Source organism: Petaurus breviceps, unplaced genomic scaffold, assembly GCF_028583685.1.
Source record: "Petaurus breviceps papuanus isolate PSGF00001 unplaced genomic scaffold, PetGlider_PUasm1.0 126, whole genome shotgun sequence".
Classification (NCBI taxonomy): Eukaryota; Metazoa; Chordata; class Mammalia; order Diprotodontia; family Petauridae; genus Petaurus; species Petaurus breviceps.
Window position 1 is genome coordinate 27,712,538 of NW_027185655.1, and position 26,874 is coordinate 27,739,411.

The window sequence follows — 26,874 nt, forward strand, 5'->3', positions numbered from 1 at the left end:
TGGCGATAATGATAGCAGCTAGAGTTCCAGTAACAACAACAACAATGAGATTATGCTTGTTAATTACTTGGCAAACCTTAAAATGATATATGAATACTACCTATTATTTTGGTAACGATATTGTTAAAATTTGGGCATTCAAAATATGACTTTCTATAAAATACCATGTTACTTAAAACTCTATAATTCCTCATGCTCTTATTATAAGCAGGATAATATTATCTGATAAATTAATATCACTACAGTCACCATAAACACCTAAGACATCTTTTCAGTTTCTATAGGATGTCCCTCAGGAACATGATATTGTCATTGACTCAAACATCACAGCCAGCAATTCATTTTAAGTATATAGTAATACTTGGGTAATGGCATCACAGTATGAATGGTTTGACTTCCCATAGGGTTGGTTAATTGAAAACATAAATAAACTTGCATGCTTCTAGCACAATTACACTTGTAAGATTTAAGAGATGGAAGGAGAGGAGAGGAAGAGAGGGAGAAGGGGTAGAGAGAGAGAGAGACAGAGAGAGACACAGAGAGACAGAGAGACAGAGACAGACAGAGAGAGAGAAAGAATGAGAAAGAGACAGACAGACAGACAGAGAGAGAGAGAGAGAGAGAGAGAGAGAGACTTTGACATTATGTCATCCAATGGTTGAAATTACACATAAGGAAACTGAGGGCCCAAGAGGCAAAAACGTTAGTCAATATCACATTTAGCTAGTAAATAATATGAATTCCAGGTCTCCTGAAACCAAGTCCAATACTCTTTTATTTTTTTTTTTAAGCAATTGGGGTTAAGTAACTTGCTCAAAGTTACACGGCCAGGTGTTTCTGGGTGGGTGCTAAGTGTCTGAGCCCATATTTGATCCCCAGGTCATCCCAACACTGTGCCCAGTGCTCTTACTCTCTGTGCTACCTGGCCGCCCCAAGTCCTATACTCTTTCTGAGAGAAGCATTATTTAGAATGGCAGCTCTGGATTCACAGCTCCAGGCTCATACTTAAAGGCATATAAAAAATAATACTTTAATATAGTTTGATGTATGTTTAACCTTCTGGATTTACCTCATTTCTTTTAGTTCACCTGCTAGTGATCATGCTTACCAATACCATGATTACCATACCTCTGCCTTCAAACATCTCTTGATAATCATTTAACACTGTGTGAAAACCCAGAGAGCACCTGTACTGTCAGTAAGTCAGCACTTGCTCTTGCCATCTGAATTCCCTACCTGCTTTCCCAGATATACCTGACAACCTTTATATTCATATTTCTAGACAAATAATTCTATTTTGGTAATTTGTTACAGCCTAATTATAAACCTCAATTTTCATCTGTAGTGTTTTGGGGACTATGATTCCTATGCTGGAATAATATAATTTTATTGAAAGATTATTGATTTTTTTAAAAATATAGGTTCTTGTTTCATACAGAAATGTGGGGTCCTCATAAATAGACTTGATTTCTAAAATGAATAAATAATAATTATTATCTAATCCCTTGTTTTCTTCCTGGTAAGTTCTGGAACCCCCTTACTGTACACGACAGTGCCTAACATATTTACACACATATAGAAATATATTTGTATGTTCACATGTGCATATGGAAAGACATTTCCCTGTACCTTCATATTTATGTTAATGTAGTATATCAATATCTATATACATAAAGATAGGAACTGGACCTGCAATTTCTTTGGTATGGGAATACACTATGTGAATGATCTCCCTTTCTATGAGGGCAAGTTGGTACCTTATTTTAAACTTATAATTTTATTCTCTCAATCATTATTTTCTAGAGAAATGCAAATTAAAACAACTCTGAGCTATTAACCCACACCTATCAGATTTTCTAATATGACAGAAATGAAAAATGATAAATATTGGACAGTATGTAGAAAAACTGGGATGCCAATGCACTGTTGGTGGAGTTATGAACTGATCCAATGATTCTGGAGAACAATTTGGAACTATGCCAAAATCAAATAAAGTCAAAATAGTAGGCTTAGATCTGCATTCAGATTCCATCAGTTCTTTCTCTGGATGTGAATAACATTTTCCATCATGAATCTCTAGGAATTGTCTTGGGTCATGCTATTGCTGAGAAGAACTAAGACAATCATAACTGATCATTGCACAATCTTGCTGTTACTATGTATAATGCTCTCCTGGTTCTGCTTACTTCATTTTGCATCAGTTTATATAAGTCTTTTCATTTTTTTTCTGAAATCCACTTGTCATTTCTTATTACTGTGCTCTATCCTGTTCAGTCATTCCCCATTTGATACATATTCCCTAAATTTTCAGTTCGTTGCTGCCACAAAGAGAGCTGTTATAAATATTATTATACACTTAGGTCATTTTCCCTTTTTATGATCTCTTTGGGTTACAGACCTAGTAGTGGATTTGAACTAAGGTCCTCCTGAATCCAGGGCTTGTGCTCTATTCATTGCACCACCTAGCCACCCCTATATTTTTTTTTTTTTGTAAAAATAGGAGGAAGTAATTATATATGTTGGTCAGGTGTAGGGAACTGGAAGCCTTGAGGCCACATGTGACCTTGAGGCCCCAGGTTTCCCACCCCTGATGTTGACAATAATGAAGTGTATATCTGATGCCCTAGAACCACATCCAGCATGCCTAGTAAACTGATGCTGAAAAAAAGATGGGCCTCCTGATAACTGTTTTTTTTTTTTTTTGGCAATAAGGTCTGTTTTCAAAACCTTTAGTGTTCTCTTCTTCTCCGAATACCCCAGGAACAAGTCCTTCATTGATACCAAATTTGGTGAATTCCAGCACAGATCTTGTCTATATCCACTGGACAGACTGTTCTTTCAGTCTCAGTTTTCTTTATTATCTTTTCTACTTCTTCATCTTCATGTAGTACATTCATAATCATGATGTTAGAGCCATATGTGATGGTCCCAGCATCATTGAAAATGGAAAATCTGTTATAGAAATCTTTAAAGATCTTTTCCCTTTTTATCTGTTTCTTGATCTTCTTCCAGTTTCATCTTTACATACTCTGGATGATATATAATCCAGTAAAAATAAGTATCTGCTGGAAATATGTGTCAAGCAACATTGAGCAGATATAGAGGGGATGGAATGATGATAACATCACTAGAATAAACCTACACAAAAATTTGATGTGTGTTCCTCCATGTCCCATATTGCCTCACATACATATTTCCTATGTTGTTTCTCCAGTTTTGGACCCCGCTAACATGTGTTTCCTGTGTGTGTTCACTTGGCCTATGTGCTATTTGTTTATTCATGGGAGAAGGTTATCAGGTATGTGAAGAAATGATTTATTGCTACTTATTCATGTTATTTCATTTAAATGACTTTGCTTTGAACTGATTATATCCTTCCTACTAATTCATAAATTCAGTAATTCTATATCAGTAGGATTAATGAGCTACAGGCTATTGAAGTGGAAGGAGACTCATAAAATTGCTAAAGTGTGCTGTCCAAGTCTTCTCTAGGGGAACCCCATTGAGACAGGGGCTACAGATAGGTGCTACACCTAAATTCAGTATAATTTTGATATTCTGTGATAACAAGTTGACAACATGTTCCATAGCCATTTAAATGGCTAAAATAGTTTTCATCATATGCCAATGTATGCATATGTTCTATATGCATATAATATGGATATATTCTAACAGATCATTTTTAGAATTCAACTCGTGTTAAAGTAAGATCATCATCTTATGAGAACAAAGAGGGTATTCAAACTATAACTATCATTCATATTGCTACTGACTCTAATTATTATCCCCATGAGGTATAATGTTCTTTATCTAATAGTCAAGTGTCACTCAAATCGTACTGAAATTCTCCTGAAAATGCTGAAGCAATAATTCTGAATCTGATTATTACAATCAAATATGATCTTTAAAAAATGGATAGGTATAGGAATAGATAATTATTTGTAAATAATAACTTGGAATTTTTGTTGCCTTTTCCCTGCTTCTCAAGTTATTTCTCCTTTGGAAGTTTCTTTTTTCTGACTACTTGACCAATTACAAGGCAAACACCATTATTGCCAGAAGACTCCTCAGAACTCATTTTCAGATCTATAACTCCAAAAATGTTTTTGTCACCCTAGTTACAGAATGAACTCGAAGTTTTGTACCAAATTCACTTTTATTTTAAAAATTGGGAAACTCTTGAAAAAGCTGAAGATAATGCATAGTTGCTTCTTGGCTAAGATCATAGACCTGTAGCTGGAGGGGACCTCCTTGATATAATATTTATTAATATAAAGAAAAGAGCTCAAAAATAAGTCTGAATTGATAAGGTTCATACTGAGGAGCTTTGGAGTAATGAAATCTGGAGGGTGGTCAAATGAGTAGCAAATAACAAGACTGTCTAGAGGTTGTCTTGCAAAATGTATGGTTTGTCAGATAGTTGGGAACAGGTGTAGAGGAATTATAAACATTAGCAATCAATTAAAATAAATGCATCCTTTTTATGAATGTAGATTAAAATTACAGCAAGGTGAAGTGGAATAAAAATTCATATGGATTTCATAAGATTTTCTCTTTTAATCAGAGAGTCAGTCAACAAACACTGGTTAAGTGTTTACAATATGCCATGTGTTGTGCCAAGAAGATGTCAAGTAATCTCCAGGTTGCTCCAATAAATTACCAGAACATCAGTCACTGAGACCACTGAATCATGACTTTTCATCATTCAGCTTCCACACTCATGATAATCAGTTTACCTCAGATTTTTTTTGGGGGAAAGAATTACTAACATGATTAAATACCTCCAAATACTTTATCAGTCATTTTTATATTCTGCATAGCACCTACCATAACTTGTATGCATTAGATACTCAAATATTCAAAATTTAAATAAATACTTAAATTTCAGTACTAACATATTCATCTACTCCCAAAAGTATATTAATGCCCTACTACATCTAGAACAAAATCCAAGCTTCTATGCATATGTTTAAAATCTTGTACAATCTGATAGTACAATCTATTTTTTCAGATATATCACATGATACCTTCTCACAAACTCAATCTGCCCTATATGGTAATCCTTATACACCACCTGCTATATCCCAGTAACATGCTACTTTGGCATGAGCCTTTGCACAGAACATGGGATGTCCTCCCTTCTCTCCTCCATATTTTAAAATTCCCACTTTCCTTCTATGTAAGATTCACAATTTTCTCAATAAAATTATCCCAAACCAGCAACATGAAATTTAAGAAGGATAAACAAACAAAAACTGCTATAAATCTGTTTCTAAGTTCAAAAGGATGTAGCACTAGACAGCTTTGGCAAGATTCAACTCCACAATTGAATGATCTGGGGGCTGGATAAGCCCTGGTGCCACTTTCTATAGGATACCTTTCTTGTTCCTCTAGGAGTTAGTGATCTTCCTTCCCTCAGCCAAAATCCATTTAATTATACTTATGTGTGTATTAGACATATCCTCTCAATAGAAAGTAAGCTCCTTGAGAGAAGTAAATGTTTCATTTTATCTTTATATTTTTAGCATAACAGACAAGCAATGTATTTATTAAATTGAACATCTACTAACTGTATCCCTACAAGTAAATAAATCAATTAACTTTGCTAGGTCACAGTTTCCCCATTTATAAAAGGGACATACTAATACTTAATCTCTATTTCTTTGTTGCTTAAAAAAAGCAATTTGTCAACATTAACTCTTTATAAATGACTTTTTATTATGTAATGTAAACCATAAAGCAGTATATAAATATTAGCTCTTATGCTTTTGATAGATTTAATTCACATAAAACTCCATTAATGTATGGAATCCATTTCTATAAAAACAAGAAATATTGATGTTTCACAAATTTATATCAATATTTGCACTTTGCCAGAAATAAACACAAGTGGTATCAATTAATTGAGGTTTCTGGCAAATGAAAAAGTCAAGAAAAAAGTACATTTCAACCTATGACCTAGCGATTTTAAAATTATTCATTTGATGTTTGTCTGGCATCCTTTCAAAAAAATAGGATAACAATTTAATTGGAAGTAGATGGCCTAATATTAATCATGGAGTTTATAGCTCATCAGAAGTAAAGAGTTAATAGTAGCCTATTTGAGGACTGAATGAATTCAAGTCCACATACATAGATCAGTTTTGTACTAAAGAATGAAAAGAACTTTCGGGTGATCTAAAAATGGTCTTTGTAAACTGTGAACCATAGAAAACTTAGGACTGCCAGAAAACTAAATGTTTGATTGTTCAAAAAGAACAATGAGCTGAATTCCAGAATCCATAGACCAAGGAACTTTTATGTGATGCTTTGTGGATACTCTATCCCTCACCTCTAACTCTTAGAATTTTGAGCTTTCTTCTGTAGACTACTCCCCAAACCACTTTGAACCCCCAAGATCTGAAAAAGTCCTAAAACCTGGATTGGCCAATCAGGAGAAGCATTGTGCCCCACTGTGAGCTTAATCTACCATAATGCTTTGCAATGCTCTTGCATAATATAAGTGTTTTATTCTTTGAGTAAATCCAGAGAAGGACTCTTTTTGTGTCAACAACTATAAGGCCAAGCTGTGTAAGAGCATGTTCCTCTGTTTATGCCCATTAACGATGAGGTCTTTTAACCCAACACACCATCCTAAATAATGGGATATTTTTTAATATCTTATGGACATATAACCAGTTATGTCATGTTAATGATAAAGGAAATACAGATATCCTGCGTTGTATTTTCAATTGGTGCTTTGTCAGCTCTCTTATTGTATTTTTAATCTATTCAATTGAGAAAATTTCTTTTTCATGCTATGGTTAAACAAGACAGCATCAGTTAGGATTGCTCTAAAACATATATAAGGTTTGTCATTCTTTTATCAGTCAGTCAGAATTAAATTTCTGGCTCCATAAACATGTCTTCTAACTTTAAGGGAATAAATAGTATGAATTTATATATCACCTAGCCTCTTTGCCTCTTCTAACCAAACTTTCAGGTCAATACTACGTAACTCAGGTTCCATTTTCTCTGTGAGGATTTTCCAGGTCTTCCTGTTTGTTAGTGCTTTCTCCTTTGTCAAAGGACCTAATATTTAATTTGTATTTGCATATCTGTTTATATACTGAAGCCTCCATAAGAATGTAAATGACTTGAAGGCTGGACCTGTTTACCATATTTGTGTTTCTGTTCCCAGAACTTGGCATAATGCTTTGTATATAGTGGGCATTTAAGAAATGTTTACTAAACTGAAATGAGTAGAATGTTGGTCTATGGAAAGATTCAAGAACATATGATCCTTTTCAAATCAACATAAAATGCTTTTGGAGAATTTAGAAGGATAAATAAGGGGAGAGAATAATTAATAGGAATCAGGAAAAAAAATTGTCATGCCATAGAAAATTTTTCTTGATTTTAGCAAGACATTTGACTGAGTATCACATATTAACTTAATGGAAAAAATAGAAAATGTGGGCTATTTAATATCATATTAAGGTAGTTAAGATTCATTCCTTAAAATGATGTTATTAAAAATAATAGGAGAGCATTGCTAAGGGATGGCTCTGGTGGTATACCACATGACTGTTTTTTGGATCTGTCTTATTTATTACCTTTAATCATGATTTGGAATGCAGACAAAAGAAATGCTTATTAAAGTGACAAAGTTCCAAATTTCAAGGGGATAATTCATATAGTATATAACAGAATCAAGATTCAGTAATTCTGATGGGGGGATGGCAATAGGTTATACAGGAACTCTGATCCTTATCAAAGACCAGAATGCCTGCAATTCAGTCTGGAAAGAATTCAGTAGGCCCAAGTTGACTTGGAGTCAGGATTGTAAAAATTTATTGTTATGCTTTATAGGGGGCAAGGGTCTTTAGGGGACATACAAGTTTATTGTTATGCTGTACAGTGGGCAAGGGTTCTTAGGGAGCCTGAAAACTTAAAGAAGACATGGGCATAGTTTTAAGGAGCCTAGGCAATAAATCAGACGTCAATTATGCTAACTAGGTGAGTAAGGGTGGGATTAGGGAGGAGTTAAGGAGTGGTCAGTTCTTAAAGGAACATGAACTTTTAATGTCAACTGTGCAGTCATATTGCCCATAATTCACTGGGAAATAGCTCAAGGGGAAGGCTACCTGCAGGTGTGGTTTTAGGCCTGCCTGAAACGTCACTAAGTCAGCTAGAGGTCAAGGGCTGACTGAGAAGTGCCTAGTCTGCCACCCATCAGTGTCATGTTTGACAAGATGGATGTTGGGAAACAAAGCTAACAGAGACTCAGTATGTGGATAATTGCCTAAGGAGTTAACCTATAGATAGGGCATTGAAGGATTCATGGGTGCAGCTGACCACTTTACTAAGGGGAGATAACATTTGCCTAAGCTAAAATGTTTATAGATGGTTTAGTGAAGGATTCATAGGTGTAGCTTGTTATTGTTCCAAGCAGAGATAAACAGTTCATGAGTTGTTGCTGGGCAGAGTGCTGGCAGGGGGAAGGGGCAGAGTACATGCTCTGAGGCTGGGGCGGGGAAAGTGTGATTTTACAGACTGGTTTTACAAATTGATTTTACAAACTGATGTTAAAAACTGATATTACAGACTGATGTTACAAACTAATATTACAAACAGATCCCAAGCACCCCATCAATTCCTCAATGAAATAATATCAAATTAGCACAATGGAATTTAAACAAGGATAAATAAACAAATAAAATTGGTGTAAACCTGTGTTTAGATTTATGCTAAAAAAAATGGCACAATACAGATTTGGCAAATTTCAATTTTACAGTTGAATTAACTAGAAGTTTTAGTTGGCCCCAAATAGAAACAGGTGTATAATGTAACAACTAAACAAGTTCAGAATATTTTAGACTATAATTTTAGGTGGGTCCAGACCTAGTGAAGAATTGATATAACAATATTCCATTCTGATCAGAATTCATTTGAAGAGTTATTGTATGCAAAATATAGAAGAGTTTCATCAATAAAACAGATTATGCTGAAAGAAATATATCCAGATGATGAAAGATCTAATAATTATTTCATATGAGAAACAGTTAAAGACACAGTTAGTGATTTGCCTGGAGGTGAAAGAAAGCAACTTTAATGATCAAAGCTACAAACAAAAAGAAAGAAAACTCTTACTACAAGGGCTGTCATCTAGCAATGGGAATAATAGCTTGTTCTGTGTAATGCCAGATAGTGGAACCAGGACCAAAGCTACATAAAGTCATATTAAGAACTCCTAACTATCTGTAAGGTTCCACATATGTAAGAACTTCTAACAATTTCTACCACAAATGAAATAAGTTTTAACTCATAAATTAATGCTCTATCCATCAATGAAAGTGTTCAAACAAAACCTAGATAGCTATTTGTTAGATAGATACTTTCCTTTGATGGTGTGTTGAACTTGAGGGCATTTAATTTTTGCTACATATGCACATATTTGGGGATATATACTTAAAAGCATTCATTTTTGGTGAGAAACTGATGGAAAATTCTTAGATTTTATCTTTTGTCTAATTTTGAGTGTAAGGCCCTAATAAGACAATGGATAGAAAAGTAGGCCTAGAGTTAAAAAGGTCTGAATTAAAATCCAATCTCAGTTACTAGCTATGTGACTTTGGATAAGTCACTTGACTTGTGTCTAACTTCGTTTCCTAATCTATAAAATGGGAATAATAATAGCACCTATGTCCCAAAGGGGTTCTGGGGACCCAATGAAAATTTATAAAGTTTTTGTAAAAGAGGATATAATGGAATCTTGTTTTGCTCCCACAAGTTATTGGAAGATAATCAGTACCTGTGGGAAAAGTCTTACTTATCTTACTTTACCAAAACCTGGCCTTCTGGGAACTATGTCAATGGTCAGAGAAAAACTAGAAAGGTGGGGGTGTGGCACACAGCTCTGACCTTAGAAGAGAAGAGGTCAGGTCCTGGTCAGGTTTCAAGTATCCTCACTACCACATCTCTGTCATCTACATATAATCTACATATGTTAAGAGAATGTAGAATATATAGAACAAAACAAAGTGAAGAATATGAAGAATTTGACAAACCTTTGAGAAGTTTGATTATATATGTAGAGGTAATGTAGAATATATATATATATATATATATATATGGAAATGAAGTAAGGAATTTGAGGAATTTAACTAACCCTAAGTCTACCAGGACAGACAGAATTTATAGACCCTCACTGATGCTTTGGTGTGTCCCTAGTGAGCAGCACACCCACTTCCTTGCTGGAAACACTTTGTTTCTGAATTCTTTCAGTGAGAAGGGGTTTGTCTTATGGGGAACATCACGTGGATCTTCCTGAACTTCCCCCCAAAAAAGGGAAGCAATGGGCAGCAAAAGCTTGTCCTGGTCTAACTCCCTAACCCTACCTGGGAGGTCCTGTAAACCCCAAGGGCATGTGTTTCTCACACTTTTCTCATAGTATCTGCCATATAAATGCTAGATATAAATGCTTGATTCCTTCACCTTCTGTCTTTTTGAGATTATCTCTGATGATATTTAACTCTCTGCTTCCTAGCCCAACAGTAAGAACAAAGCTGCTCATGCTTACTCTCCTATTCATTTTCTATAAAATAAAGGAGTTAGACTCATGGTTCTATCACTTACACAGATTACAGGGTTTGAAAATATCACTGAGTAGCTAGGATTCCTTTTCACAAAAATTTCCTCTTTGTAATGATTTCCACATATCTATTATGTGTCATCATCGGCATTTTTCTTGAACTTTTCTCTTTTGAATGCCACTTGTTGCATCAGTTGCAGCTGTTATTTCCCTGCCATCAACATTTATTTTTAAGGAGAAACTAATATTTTAATAAGCCCTCATGCACTGGAATCATTTTGCTGTGTTACCAACAAGGTAAGAGTCTCCAAGGGCTCCCAGATGCTAATGTCACATGGCCAATCCTACGGTTTGTATTCTGCTTGTAGATTTTAGTACAATATTTACTTATCCTCTTTGAATGATAATGTTCCTTCTTGAGTTATTTGCCAAACTGGTAACAATTACTAATTGATTGGGAAATGACTAAAACTGGTGGTCAATAAATGTATAAGTCTGACCATACTCTTCCCCTGGTCAAGAACATTAAGTGATCAATGTTTGTTTAACAACAAGCAATTTGACTCCAGCCCATTTTTTCAGACATCTCACATCCTCCCTTTATGTTCTGGCCATGCTCTATTTGCTGCTTCCTGTATATAATAATCCGTCTCCTAGGTGTATTTATTTTCCCAGGATGCACCTGTTTCCTCACCCCCTAGAATATACCACATTATGTTCTACCACTTTGTCTTTCTAGCTTCCTTCAGTTTCAGCTCAGATGATATCTCTTACATGAGGTTGAAGAATTACTACTGTCCTGAAACTCTAAGTATTTATGTTGCTTATGTTTACTGTCTACTCATCCATATCAATAGCATATTCCATATTAGCATGTATATTCCTTGGAAAGCACCAAAGCATGACTGCAATTTCAGACAGAAAGATATAGGTTTGAATCTTGGTCTGTCACTTATGGGCAAATTACTGAAGCACCCTCAACTTGAGTTTCTTCATCTTTTAAATGGGCATAATGGTGAAAATAATACCTGAGGTACCTACATCACATGAGAGTTGTGGTATTCTTAGGGGATAACACACACACACACACACACACAATGTTTTTTGTAAACATTAAAATATCTAAGCAGTTCGTTGATGCAGTGGCTAGAGGGCTGGGCCTAGAGTTATGAAGATTCATTTTCCTGAGTTCAAACCTGGCCTCAGACACTTACTAGCTGTGTGACATTAGGCAAGTCACTTATCCTATTTGCCTCAGTTTCCTCATCTATAAAATGAGCTGGAGAAGGAAATGGCAAACTATTAGTAACTATACTAGAACACAAGGTCGACGACTAGCACAGGATCTTTGATTTGCTTTTCTAAAGGAAAGACTTAGCTTTAAAGGGTTAATGATCTTACTTTAATTAACAGACAGATAAGGAGAGATAAGAGAAAGAAGTGAGTATCCAAGAAAGACTCCAACAGATGGGGCTCCAACGAAAGAACAAAGTAATATGATCACCTACATGCACCACTGGACTGGGGGAGCACCAGCATGAGTAGTTGGGGCTTTTAACAAATGTCTACTCAGAATCCTGTCCAGGGAATCAAAAGGTCCTTTACATGAACAAGCCCTCAAAGTAAAACACCAACCACCTCCCCCCCCGCCCCCACACACAATATATATATATATAGTTTTCAACTAATAGGCTCAGAGCCAGCAGGTACCACAACTCCCATGATTCAGTGCTTAGCACCAAAAGGTATGACAGCCTTCCTACAAGCAAGCCTTACCCCTAAACAAGCTCCTCCTTAGGCAAATTCCTCCCCCAAGGGGCTCTACGTGACTCAGGATATAGCACAGTTATGAAAGCAGGAAGACATCCATGACTGAAATACCTGTGCACCTTTAGGCCTGGGAACATGGCTCCTGTTGCAAGGGAAAAGGGGACACATGGTCATATAGGCCTATTAATGGACAGGGAAGATCTTCCTATTCCATTAGCTTTACATATACCACTCCAGTATCTTTCCCAGGAAAACCCCAAATGGGGTTGCAAATCTTAGTTAGCTTTTATTTTAGGTGCTAGGCCAAACACTATGCTTATTTGGTGCAAATATATATGTATCTAATAATCTACACATATATTAAATATGTACACATGCATTTAATAATAACACTGTTTTATTGTCCCTGATGCTTGGGAGGAAAATATTTCCTCATTTGATCTTGATTGTATATAGTTTTAATGTCACCTTGTCTGAAATGTTAATTGCAACTTGTACCTCTGGGCAACTGTCTGCCAGATAATATATTTCCTTCTTGTCTCTTGTTTTAACTCTATATGTATCCTTTAACTTTTCTAAGCTCCTTTCTTATGAGAAGAAATTTATTTACTTGTTTTCAATTCCATTCTACCATTCTCTTCCATTTGCACACACATTTAGTCCATTTTCATTCCTGGATATAACTGTAAACTTTGAATTTCTCTCTATCAAATTTTGTTATACTATTAATTACTCTTATTTTTAATGATATTTTATTTTTTCTCCAATTACATGTTAAAACAATTTTTAAATTAAAACAAAAAGTTTTGAGTTCCAAATCCTATCTTTCCCTTCCTCACTCTCTTCCCCATTTCCTGGGACACTGAGCTACCTGATACACATTATACATGTTCATTCTTTTTAATAATCAATTCTAGATCTCTACTATTTGTTTTGATCACAAAAGTCTCACCTCAGCATTCTCACACAGAACTCCCTGTCACTCTCTACTAAGACAAGATTCCTTAATTCTACATTTATTGTTATTTTCTCTTTCTTTTCTATCATTTTCTTTGTCAGATGAGATAAATATGCAATCCAGAATCCTATTTTTCTCTTCTAACATTCTATCTCTTAGTCTAAATGACATTCATCTATTGCACTCCTTTCTAACAGATTCAATTTATTCCCTTTCCTGCTTTCATCTTTTTCATTGTTGCTCCAAAAATTTTGAAGCTAATATTTCCTTGTTTTGTTTCAAGGAGCCCAATGCAAAGTAATACTTATAGAATTCAATTCAACAAAAATTTATAAAACACCTACTATGTGCCAGGCTCTGTGGGTTTGCAACCTCCTTTACTAAGCATCCAGATGCAGCTAGCTTCAGAGTGACAGTCTTAAGGGTCTTCCCCTCCAAGTTTGATTTTTTTTCTAATTAAAGTGGCCATCCCTTGACTCACTTCTTAAAAAGGCCTAATCACTGAATGGGCATTACCTCATTCTAAGTGAGTACCTGAAAAGATCTTAGCCCAAAATGGCCAGGATCTCCCGTTGCATCCTGGGTCATCTCCAGTCACCCTAATGAATTTCAAGTCACTGGACCCAGATGGCTCTGGAGGACAAAGTGAGGCTGGTGACCTTGCCCAGCTCTCCCTCACTCAAAGTCAACTGCAAGTCATGGCATCATCTCCCTGATGCCATGGTCCTCTTCGAAAACGAAGGACAAACACAGCAAGGTTTGTCTAGGTGACTCAGCAAATGGAGCACTGGAAATTAAGAAGATGAATTCAAAACCAGCACCAGAGAAATATTAGTTGTGTGACTCTAGACAAGTTACATAACATTTGTTTGCCTAACCTTTTTCAACAGCAAAATGCAAATAATAGTATTACCTACTTCCCAGGATGATTATTGTTATTTTTTAAAGCAATTGGGGTTAAGTAACTTGCTCAAGGTTACACGGCCAGTTATTTCTGGGTGTGGTGCTAAGTATCTGAGCCCGGATTTGATCCCCTGGTCATCCTGACTCTGGGGTCAGTGCTCTTACTGTGCTACCTGGCCGCCCCTCCCAGGATTATTCTAAGCATCAAATCAGATAATATTTGGAATATGCTTAGCATAGGGCCTGGAATATAGCTGACACCTAATAAAAGTTCGTTTCTTTCCTTCTATGTCTAATGCATTTCCAAATTCTCCCTCTCCTCACCTATACTCATATTTTCCCTCTCTCATTATTTGTCATATATTCATATGTGGATCAATTCTTTACCTTCCCTGTCCTTTCTTTTATATTGCTTCCTTTCATCTTTCTTTTTTCCTTAGTTTTTTTTTAAATAAACATTCTCTTTTTGTTCTGTCAAGTGTCCCATAGACAAGGTGAAAGCTCTAAAAAGACAGTATTATCATATCTTTGAGACATGTAAATTTTTAATTTTCTGCTCCATTTTTTCATGTTACATGAAATTTATTGTCTTTAATTTTTTATTTAATGTTTAATTCAATATTTCATAAATTTGCATACAAATGCCCTCTTCATCCATAGTTGCTTTAGTAGAAATTATTCAAATTCATGACTTTTGCTTGATATCTATCTTTTTTTCATTGACAATTTAGTTTTATAGGCCATGTTATTGTGAGGGGCAACATTAGTTTCTTTGCTTATGGTGATACTATGTTCGAGGCTTTATTTTCATTTTTCATGGATATAGGGTAATCTTCACAATTAGTCCTATTTCCCCCTTAGTACTTTAAGGACTTCCCTCTGACCACCTGTGGGACATCTAGGGGGCAAAGTGCATAGAATGCCAGGCTTGGAGTCAGGAAGTCTCATCTCACCGAGTTCAAATCTGACTTCAGGCACTTAATAACTGTGTGACCCTGGTCAAGTCACATAACCTTGTTTGCCTCAGTTTCCTCATCTATAAAATGAGCTAGAGAAGGAAATGGCAAACCTCTCTAATATTTTGGCCAAGAAAACCCCAAATGGGGTCATGAAGAGTCAGATGTGACTTAGCAACAACAATAACAACCTTATTGCTTGTAAGATTTGGTTAGTGTTGAAGATCAAGAGTTTAAGCCACATTATTGGAGAGTTGAATTTAGTGCTGTTTCATATCTAAATTTATGGAAATGTACCATATTATTTTGTTCTTTTTTACCCATAAAACTTAAGATTTTCTAGGCCTATGGGATTAAGTGCATACACTAATTTGCTTTATAGATATCTGTGCAACTGTCTCCTTCCTCTGCTAGATTATATACTCTTAGAGGCCAGGGACCAAACTTATTTCATTACAGCCATCATAATCAGTCATGAAGCATTTATAAATGCTAAGTGTATGCCAGGAACTCTGTTAAGTGTTGAAGATATAAAAGAAAGATAAAAAAAAATGAGAAGAGATCACCATCTAATGAGGGAGACAATGGATACATACAGGATAAATAAAAAACTGTAGAAAAAAAGACATTGGCAGCAAGGAGACCAGTAAGACCCTTCTGGAGAAGGAATCTGGGGATTTTAAGAAATGGAGGAGAGGAGGCATATTCTAGGCAAAGGCACAAAGATAGACCATAGAACATCATGTAAAAGGATAAGTAAGAAGCAAAGTGTAAGAAAATTGGAAAAATACCAAAAGACCTGCTTGTGAATAGACTGAAATGAAAAATTGATAAGTTTAGGGAGAATCCAGAGTGAAATGGGTTCAAAGGGCAGTGATATGGTTAGATTTCCACTTCAGAAAAGTGTGCTTGGTAGTTTTTTCATGATAGATTGAAGTAAAAAGAGACATTAGGGAAGTAGATTAATTTGAAGTCTACTACAAGAGTCTAGGTGAGATATGATAAGGCCATGAACTAAGGTTCTGTCTGTGAGAGTAGAGAGAAGGTGCCATGTAGAAGAGACGTTGTGAAAGTAGAAATTTAGAGATTCAGCAACTGATTGGATATATATATATATATATCCAATCAGTTGCTGAATCTTTAAATTTTAGGTGTGTGTGTGTGTGTGTGTGTGTGTGTGTGTGCGTGTGTGTGTGTGTGTGTATAGTGAATATGAGTGAGGAATCAAAGATGTCATCAAGGTCGCAAACCTTCAAACATCTTTATTTACTCTCTCTCTGATCCTTCTGCCTCAATTGTCTTCTTGGGGATGGGAAATTGTGGGGGTTCCCTTTAGCTGTAGAGTTAAGGGCATAGGGACCCAAGAGTCTCCCTCTGCAAGGATTCTCAACCTTCCTATTGACTACCCTGGGATATTGACTTTTGATTCTAAGTTGCCTCCTTTCCCCAAGTGGGCCCAAGTTCTGGTTCTTCACCTTTTAGCTTATCCTCAGGAGCCAAATATTTGAATTAGAGGAAAGAAGAGAAGGGCTATGTCAGGTTAACCATGACTTTAAGTATGTCACAGCACTGAAGGGGATGAGGGTTTGGACAACAGTGCCCAAACTAAACTCTTTTATCTATCAGGAAAAAAGGGTCAGGAATGGAAACAGAGCCCTTGTTGGTAAGGGAGGGATAGGAAGGCAATGCCTTTTTTTTTTTGCTTGTTCATGTGAAGGATATAAGAAAATAAATATGAAATTTCTATTAAAATTTTGCGTCTCAAAAAAAAAAACCAAGCACTGCCCTGGACCGTAATAAATAAGTTTGAATAAGGGGTAGATTTGGGGGTGGGGTAAGAGGGCTATTTTGTGCACACTGAATGTGAGATGTCAATAGAACAATTAGTCAAAATAGGCAATTGCTGATTTAGTTTTAAAGCACAGGGAGTAAATAGATCTGGGAATCATCCAGACTGAGATGATAACTGAATTAATCAGATTTTAGGAGATTACCAAATGAGCCAGTATAACCAAAAAATATAAGAGGCCTGGGGGTGGGGAGAAACCTAGGAGCAATGAGATCAAAAGATGTCAAAATACACTGAGGAGTGGTCAGACATGTAGGAGGAGGAGAATCAAGGAAGATCAATGTTATAAAGAGCCACAGAGGAGAGCATCCAGGAGGAGAAGATACTGAAGTGTCCAATGCTCCAAAGAGGTTTGAAAGAATGTAGCCTGAGAAAGACCATTAGATTTGCTAATTAGAAAATAGTATTAGCATTAGTAATAGTAGTGGTAGTAGTAGTAGCAGTAGTAGTAATAGTAATAGTAGTAACAGTAGTAGTAGTAACAGCAGTAGTAGCAGTAATAGTGGTAGTAGTATTGGTAGTAGCAGTAGTTTACAAAGCATCTTAAGTTTTGCTAAGCACTTCAAAATTATTATCAAATTTTATCTTCACAACAACACTGTGAGGTTGGTGCTATAATTATTCCCACTTTACAGATGAGGAAACTGAGGCAAACAGAGGTCTGAGGATGGATTTGAACTCAGGACTTCCTGACTTCAGGTATAGCACTGAGTTCACTAGTCACTTAAGAAGTTCAGTTGAGTGACGAGGTCAGAATCTGGATGGCAGAGGATTTAGAAGAGGGTGAGACCTAGTTTAGATGGTATTTCAAAGACTTTATTTGGGAAGGAAAGAGAGACAGAGAGCTAAGCAGAGGATTTTCATGCAAGTGGCATATGCTTTGAGTCCTTAAATGACTCTCCCAAGTTTAGGAGACCATAATAGCCAGGATGCAACAATATGTCCTCTGATTCCAGACGGGGTGTCTTTTCTACTGCACCACTTTTCCATTATATCAAAGATTCTTAATTTCATTGTTTATTTACATTTTTTGTTCAGTCCTTTCAGTCATATCTAACTCTTCACGACTCCACTTGGGGTTTTATTGGCAAAGATATTGGAATACTTTGTCATTTCCTTCTCCAGTTCATTTTACAAATGAGGAACTAAAGCAAAGAGGGTTAAGTGACTTGCCCTGGGTCACACAGTTAATAAGTGTCTGGGGTCAGATTTGAACTCACACAGATGAGTCTTCCTGTCTCTGGCCCCAGCACTCATTCACTCTACCACCTAGCTGCCTTTTATTGAGATTAGAACAGATTTTTTACTGAGTTCTTAATCATAATTAATTACTTTGGATAAAGTTACCTTCTAAGTAAATGGATATAGAGGCCTAAAGGGAACTTTAAAAACATGAAAGATATTTTAAAAGCAGAGTGGTTCATCAATACTTCATCACATCAATACAGTTCTGCCCCAGCAGTCTGTGTGATGCCCTGTACAAATGGTGCTCAATCACTCTTCTAAGGAAAATTAATTCCTAATGGCCAAAAGAAAAGTCACATGAAATTCTTAGTGGTTGAACTTAAAACTTAAGACATTGATAAATGGATACGTAAAGAGACGCAGCCCTCCTTCAAAGTACAATATATTTGGATACCTTGATTTTTTTTTTTTGGAGTTCAGCCCAGTTTCATGGTAACAAGGTTTATTGTAAATACCAAAGTCAAATTTTCTTTTATTAAAGAAGGATATTACTGGAAATAATTTTAATGCTATCAGAAGAGTAATTTTTATATTCATAAATTGAATTATTTAGCAAAAGCAAATTCATTATCAGAATGAAGAAAAAAATGATTTTTTAAACTTAAAAAGACCTCAAGATTGCTCAGATCATCTTCCTTTACATTTTCTTTCTAAAATGTTAACAGCAATTTTAGAAAAAAAAAGGCTTAAGGAAACAATACTCAACTATATCTAAATGTTTCTGAGTATATGTACTAAAAGATCACTCAGATTTCTTTCAGCTCTAAAATCTTAGATACTATACTTGAGTTGTCAGAATAGTTAGGTACATAATGACATCTTCACTGGCCAATACAAGTATTACCCATGGTAAATATGTCTAGATTGTAAAGCATGCAAACTCCTTGACTAGTTTTGGAGTATATCCAATTTAAAAAGTGTCCAGGAGAAATGTGATCAGAAGCAAATTTAAAGAAGAATGCAGGATAAAACACATCATGTTGGTTTTTGTGGACCAATAACTAATGCTTATTGATATATCCTAATTTCAAATTAAATTCAAAACTAGATTTGTCTCATTCCAGAATTACACTGATGAGTCAATCATTTTTGTATTGAAAATTTTATTCATTTAGGCCTCTTTGTGACTTTCCCTTTACCCATTCGTAATGTGAAAATTAAATAACAAAAAACACAAGATTTCCTTCCGTAGTTAAAACAAAAGAGAGTGGCACAGACTTTTGATTGAAGCATTACTGATGAAGCTTAATAGCAGTCTCATGGCCAAAATCCCATGCCACCCTTTGAGTATTTAAGGCCAAATACAAATGCCACTTGCTTAAACCAGCTGAAAATCCACCGGGGGTTCCTAATCATTACTTTCCAAAATTCTGTCAATCTGTTAGTGCCTGGTTCTTTCAATGCCACTTTTTGGCTCATTCCTCTTATGTAATCATTCTCTACTACTTTGTACAAGACCGAGTTGATTATGAAAAGTAAACAGACTTTTGTTCATTTATTTTTTGCTAAATAAAAAAAATGGTGACATAAAATACATCCCCTTCTCTAATTCTTATTCATTAAAAATGCCAAAAGTACTGTGGTAGATTCCCAGGCCTATCTAGCCTCAGTATGAAGAGAAGGCTGGTTCTGGAAGATTCCAATCTCCACTCATAATCTATCACTTCCCTACATTAGAACACATAAGCTATATGATATAAAAATTAATTATTAAGATACAATCAAGTGTGTCAAATTAGACTGACATCATTCTTTATAAGTAAATGAAAAACTCTACATGGCTTATCTAAAAGTTAGAAAAGATGTGTGATTTGCTCAATGTCCCATAAGATTTATCCCTGTCTCTAGAGGTGCAGCAAGATCAAATCTGAACTAAATAGAATGACAATTATGACAATTTAAATCTTTTTATTTTTGAGGGGGGAAGTGACTTGCCCAAGGTCCCAAAGATGTTAAGTGTCGAGAGTCTGAGGCCGGATTTAAACTCAGGTCCTCCTGACTACAGGACCCATGCTCTCTATTCACTGTGCCACAAGCTGACCTTGTAGTCTAAATCTTCCTAAAAGGAAACAAGTTAATTTTGCATTTGACATTAGTTACTATTTCTTCCAAATAGTTTTGTTGTGCTCAAACAATACAAACTGACTAGGACTTCTTTTTTTTTAATCCACACTCATTCTTATTTGATCAAGACTGACATTAGGACTAGAGGATTAATTAAGCTTTGTTTTTTAGCTTCTCTTAGATCAAACCTTCAAAAATGATTTTTTTGCAACGACTCTACTTTTCCCTGTTTTCCCAGTTAATCATCCTGATCAGGCTTTACTTTCCTTCCTTTACAATTATGAAGTAAACCATTTCAAGTTCACAATACAGAACCTACCTTAGAATCTTTTGATCTATCCTAGGCATTCTTTTCTAAACCTCAGACTTCAGTTACCCGACTCAACCCGGTTTCTCATCTTCTAACCACAGTCTGTTGGACTTGCTCAAGGAATGCACACAATTTTGGTGACTCAGTCTAACTAAAAATACATCTAATCTAATCTTAACTTTACCTTCATTTCTTAAAAGCAATTATTTTCTTCCTAGATTGACTCTTTATTGTACTTCCCATACAATCTGTTTCAAAACTCTTTTCTCTATCCTCCCTTTGCCCCCCTCTTAAAAGAGGATCCCACTTCATATTTAACTGAGAAAATTAAACCAATTGTCATGTCCCCACTCTTCCCACATTTTTCTTCAAATTCCATATTCTCCTTCTTTGTCTTAGTTTCAGAGGAAAAGGTCAAGGTAACTCCATCGTACAAATGACTTTCAGATAAACATATCCAGCCTTCCTCGTTCTCTTGAGCTTCATTCCCTACTGATGTCTTCTTCTAGATACCTAACAGGAATCTCAAAAACAGTATGTCCAAATTGGAAACATAATATTTCCATACTGCCGTATTTCTGTCAAGGGTACCACCATCTTTTTAGTCATCAAGTTTGCAACCTATGAGTCATCCTCCCACACTTTGTCTTTCTTTACTCATTCTGGTACCAAATCACTTGCCAAGTCTCCTCAATTCTAACTCCCTAACATGGGTCATTAATCTTTCTCACTACTTTTAAGCCCTTCTACACTCTAGTTCAAACCCTAATCACCTAAATTATTGACATAACTTCTTGATTGGTTTCCTTTCCTCCAGTTTGTTTTCTCTCCATTCTACCCTCCAAATAGGGGCCAAATTTTTATCTAAAATACATTTCTAGATGTGTCACTGCTTTATTTGCCATTAAAAGCCCTTCACAATCTGGCTTCAATCAACCTTTCCTGAATGATTTGTATGACCTTTCCCCACACATTCTACATAAACTGAATTGATTATATATTACCATGTATGGCATTCCATTTCCTTCCTGTCTGCCAATATATCACTTTGTTTAATCTATTTTTCCTAATAACCATTGCTTCCTGAAATCATTGGTAAGCTCAGTTGTCATTTCCTATTTGAGACCTTTCCTGATCTTCTCAATTGATAGGGCCTGCTTTTAATTTGATTAGCATTTATTTATCTGTATGTAGACTTTCCTTCTTCCTTCTTCACCACCCCTAATAGTTGTGTATGTTTCCCTAACACCTAGGACATTGCCAGTCAGATGTTTGTGCCTAATGAATTCTGCCCAAACTGAATATATCTGATTCCTATTTTTCTGTGTTAGAAGACTAGTCAGTCTTGGGACAGAGATGCATTTCTTTACATACTTTAAAACCTGAAAAAATAAACCCAAAAAACAAAACTTGTGGCTTCTGTGGGGAATTTAAATTCAGGTTAAGTTGTTTTATCCCCGTCTAAATGCCCATAAAATTAAGTACTACTAGCTCTCTCTCTCTCTCTCTCTCTCTCTCTCTCTCTCTCTCTCTCTGTGCGTACATCTATATCTATGTCTATATACACAAGAATGATCATGGCAAAAACAGAGAAGATACTAAAAACACTTTAAAGTTACAGATAAGATTTCCTTAAAAAGTCATGCTAAATAATGGTTTTGACTGTATTTGAAAGCATTTCAAATCTCACCCCTCAAAGTAATAATTTGCCACTTATATAAAAAATGTTATGGTGCAGAAAGGATTATATAAAAAAAATGTTATGGTGCAGAAAGGTAGAGAATGAGGAGAATATCCAGAAGTATCAAGAATTTTTCATTAGAAAACATTGAGACATTGGGTCATGAGATGTTGGCATTTACTCTGAAACTTTTTCACCCAAATAACTTTAACCAAAACCATAAAATTTGATGTTTGATACAGGCATGGATTTTTCTCGGTTGAGTGGTAAGGAGACAATGAATAGTTTCACAATGGGTAACACAAAAATCTAATATCCTCAAAGATTAAAGGTATGTTTTTATAACGAAATGGTATTTGACTTACCATAATCATTATCATAGAAAATAATGAATTTCTGCCAGGCATATTCTGTGACCACTCTTAAAATAACATCATTAAGATAGACAGGTGGACGGATCGACAGTGTATAGTCATCATTTCTGTTGCTCCGGGTGAGTCCACAGCCACTTCTTGGGGTCCCAGCTGTTGAACGCTGAATGAAGAGGTGAGGGATGTGCATGGCATCTGCCAAAGACTGCAGTGATCCTGCTGATGTACAGCCAATGGAGCTGACAAGGGCCAAGATGCCTTGGTTCATGAGGTCACAGGCTGTAAGGAAAGATAGCAATATTCAGAATGATACAGACTTTCAAGCTATCTTCTTTTAAATTTTCCCTTTAGAAAAATGGATGTGAAAACCAGATATGGTGATTCACCAATGTACAGTCATGAAATGTAAAGTGTGTGGGAAAACAGATAGCCTAAGAGGTTAGGTATTTCCCTCATGAGCATGCATGTATTCTTTCACTTGACAAATACTAATTGACTGCCTCCAATATTCAAGGCAGGGCAGCTAGGTAGTGCAGTGGATAGAGCACTGGGCTTGGAGTCAGGGAGATGAGAGTTTAAATCTGGTCTCAGACTTAATAGCTGTGTGATACTGGGCAAGTCACTGACCCCCACCCCCTTTTTTTAAATTCAGTTCATCATAGCCATTCTTGGTTTAAGAGAAAAAGCCAAATGACAATCCTTTTATTAATAACCTGCTAACCTTAATAATAAAGTCATTAGATTATGCCAAACCTTTGTTTCTCAAACCTTTTTAATCAGAACACTAGCAAAGCTACATTTTGAATTGGGTATAATTTTAACTGACTGAGGATTTTGGCAATCAGCAATTTTCAGGTTGAGAAAAAGTATGAGCTGTGTTGGTGGAATAGTAATGTTTCTATAGAAGATCGGTTATATATAGAGGAGTGGTAAGAAATGAGATTGGAGGTCAGGAGTGGAGTCAGATTTCTTTAAAAATACTGAAATCTGGGGTGGCCAGATAGCACAGCAAGTAAGAGCACCAGCTCCGGTGTTGGGATGACCTGGGGATCGAATCTGGGCTCAGATACTTAGCACCCACCCAGAAACACCTGGCCGTGTAACCTTATGCAAGTTACTTAACCCCAATTGCTTTGGGGTGGCCAGGTGGCTCAGTAAATAAGAGCACAAGCTCCAGTGTCGGGATGATCTGGGGATCAAATCTAGGCTCAGATACTTAGCACCTCACCCAGAAATAACTGGCCGTGTAACCTTGAGCAAGTTACTTAACCCCGATTGCTTAAAAAAAATAAATAAATAAAAAATACTGAAATCCAAACTAACCATCAAAATTATAGGTATATAGTCATATGTATCTAAAATTATATGTTGATTATTGATGACAAAGATATAAGGTCATACTTATAAAATTATCAAGAAACAAACAAAAAACATTTAACTTAATATTATAAAAAGTATTTGTCTAAAAAAAGCATCATATGTAATGGAGATGAACCAGAACCTCCTTCAGTAAATCTAAGAGTAGAGCAAGAATGCCCATTCTCCCCATTAAAATTTGATATTGTTTTGGAAAAGCTAGCAACAGCAGTAAGACAGAAGAGAGGAATTAAAGTTGTAAAGTTAGGTAAGGAGGAAACAAAGCTATCCCTATTTGTTAACTATATTATGCTTTATTTGGAAAATACAAGAGTAAAACTGCTAAGTGAAACAACAGGTTTAGCAAAATTTCAGGCTGCAAATTAAACCATTAAAAATAAAGTACATTTCTAATATCAAATTCCAAGAGGAAATAATAGAAAAGGACATCCCATTCCAAATAACTACAAATGTATAAAATATCTATGCATCAACCTACCAATGTACTCAAAATATTTGTATAATTACAAAGTATTCCTTAAATAAATAAAGAACATATAAATATTTGGAGGAAAAAGTGAGGCTGGTGATTTTGCACAACCCTCTTTCACGCAATTCCAATTCAATGCAAGCCATGTCTTCATCTCTCTGATGATATTATGGTCCTCTTTGAGAACGGAGGACAAACCATAGCTACAACACAACCACATAAGGACCAGTACTGAAGCCCCGACCCAGGGTTAGCCAACAGTAAGACCCTACCTATGGGGTTTGCCTCTGGGGCCTGTTTTAAAGCAGTCCAACTGCAAGGCCCCACTCCTGGGGCATGCTAGTACCCAGGGGAAGCTAAAAAGGAGGACTTACCCTCAGTGCAAGCCAGAATGGTAGCCTACCCTCTGGTCAAAAGAAGCAGCTAGGCACAATGAAAGCCAGCAGCATGACCCAGAGTCCCAGCACAAAAATCTCAGAACAATGCAGGACCAGACAGAGCCCAACTTTCACATACAAACATCTAATCATAAAAAAGGCAAAAAAATGAGCAAAAAAAATTTAAAAGGATCTTGACTATAAATATTTATTTTAGTGACAGGGAGGATCAAGGCATAAGCTTAGAGGAGGAAAATAGTGTCAAAATTGCTACATGTGAAGTCAAAAAGAAAAAATGTAATTTCATCTCAGGCCCAAAAAAAATTCTTGGAAGAATTAAAAAATGATTAAAAAAAAGCAAATTAGAGAAGTAGAAGAAAAATTTGGAAAGAGACATGAGGGGAATGCAAGAGAATCATGAAAAAGAGTCAGTAGCATGGGAAAAGATGAACAAAAATTTGCAGAGGAAAACAACTCCCTAAAAAAATAGAATTGGTCCAATGGAAAAGGATATACAAAAGCTCACTGAAGCAAAGAATTCCTTAAAAATTAGAATGGAAGAAGTGGAAGTCAATGACTCTATGAAATATCACGATATGATAAAACAAACCAAAAAGCAAAAAAAAATAGAAGAAAATGGGAAAAATTTTCACTGAACAAACAATTGACCTGTAAAATAGATACAGGTGACATAATTTTAAAATTATCAGACTATCTGGAAGCCATGATAAAAAAAATAATAAAGTCTGGACAACACTTTTCAAGAAATTGCTCTGATATATTAGAACTTAAGGCAAATTGGAAATTGAAAGAATCCACCAATCACTGTCTGATTAGACATCATACTATATTCTATAATGTAAATGGAAATTAATATCAATAATAAATATTAGTGATATCTTACTATTCAAGAACGTACTATAAATATTTGAAGAGAACCAGAATATTTATCTTTCATAGCTATGGGTAGTGTTTTTTTCTTACTAATTTCCAAAGAAGGGAAAGAGTAAAAATGAAAGATAAAATAGATAAATTTATGATATAGATAGACATAGTTATATAATTATAGGTAATTACATGAAATTGAAAAGCTTCTTCATAGAGCAAAATTATACACCTAGGAAAAGAAGGCAAGTGGTTAGGGGAGGCCAGGTAGCACAGTGAGAAAGAGCACTAGCCTCAGTGTTGGGATGACCTGGAGATTGAACCCCGGGCTCAGACACTTAGCACCCACCCAGAAACACCTGACCATGTAACCTTGAGCAAGTTACTTAACCCCAATTGCTTAAAAAAAAGAACACAAGTGATTGAATGGAGGGGCAGGAAATTTTGTATCATATTTCTCTGATAGGGATTTGGCATCCAAGCTATTATACACACACACACACACACACACACACAGGCACATACTTTATGTATATGCACACATACATACATATCTACCTACTGTGTGTATATATTTATGTCTAAATATTTATAAAATCAAAAGCCATTCCCTAGCAGATAAAGTCAAAAGATAAATACACAGTTCCCCAAAACAGATTTCAAAGAATTACCAACATATGAAAGAGTGTTTCAAATCACTATGAGAGAAATACAGATAAAATTTTAAAAACTGCCACAAAAATACATGTGAAAACAGCTTTGGGGTTTAGCCTCGCGTCCTGAAAATGGTTCAAGATGAGAAGAGACAGCAATAGTGAATGTTGGAGGAGTTGTGGAATGATCAGTACACTACTGTATTGTTGGTGGATTTGTGAATTGGTTCAACCATTTGGGAAAGAAATTTGTAATTGTGCAATTAAAATGAATAAAAAGTACATATCTTTTGTGTCAGTGACTCCATTACAGGGCTTATGTTCTACAGAGGTCATTGATAAGCAAACAATCCCAATAATCATATAAAAATTTTATAGCAGCATTTTTTTTGATTGCAAAGAGTTGGAAAGAAAGTAAATGTTTGTCATTTTA

At 35.6% G+C, this 26,874-nt stretch overlaps 1 protein-coding gene across 1 annotated transcript in view; it reads right to left on the minus strand.

The window, feature by feature from the left end:
• Positions 1 to 23,418, minus strand: part of GRID2 (glutamate ionotropic receptor delta type subunit 2) — a 919,201-nt gene extending 895,783 nt beyond the window's left edge. Inside the window, exons 1-2 of the mRNA XM_069098591.1 lie at positions 23,394 to 23,418; positions 22,675 to 22,959 (exon numbers count right to left, since the gene is read on the minus strand). Of these exons, the coding sequence (XP_068954692.1) occupies positions 22,675 to 22,959; positions 23,394 to 23,418 (310 nt within the window). The remainder of the gene's footprint in view (positions 1 to 22,674; positions 22,960 to 23,393) is intronic.
• Between the last annotated feature and the right edge of the window lie 3,456 nt (positions 23,419 to 26,874).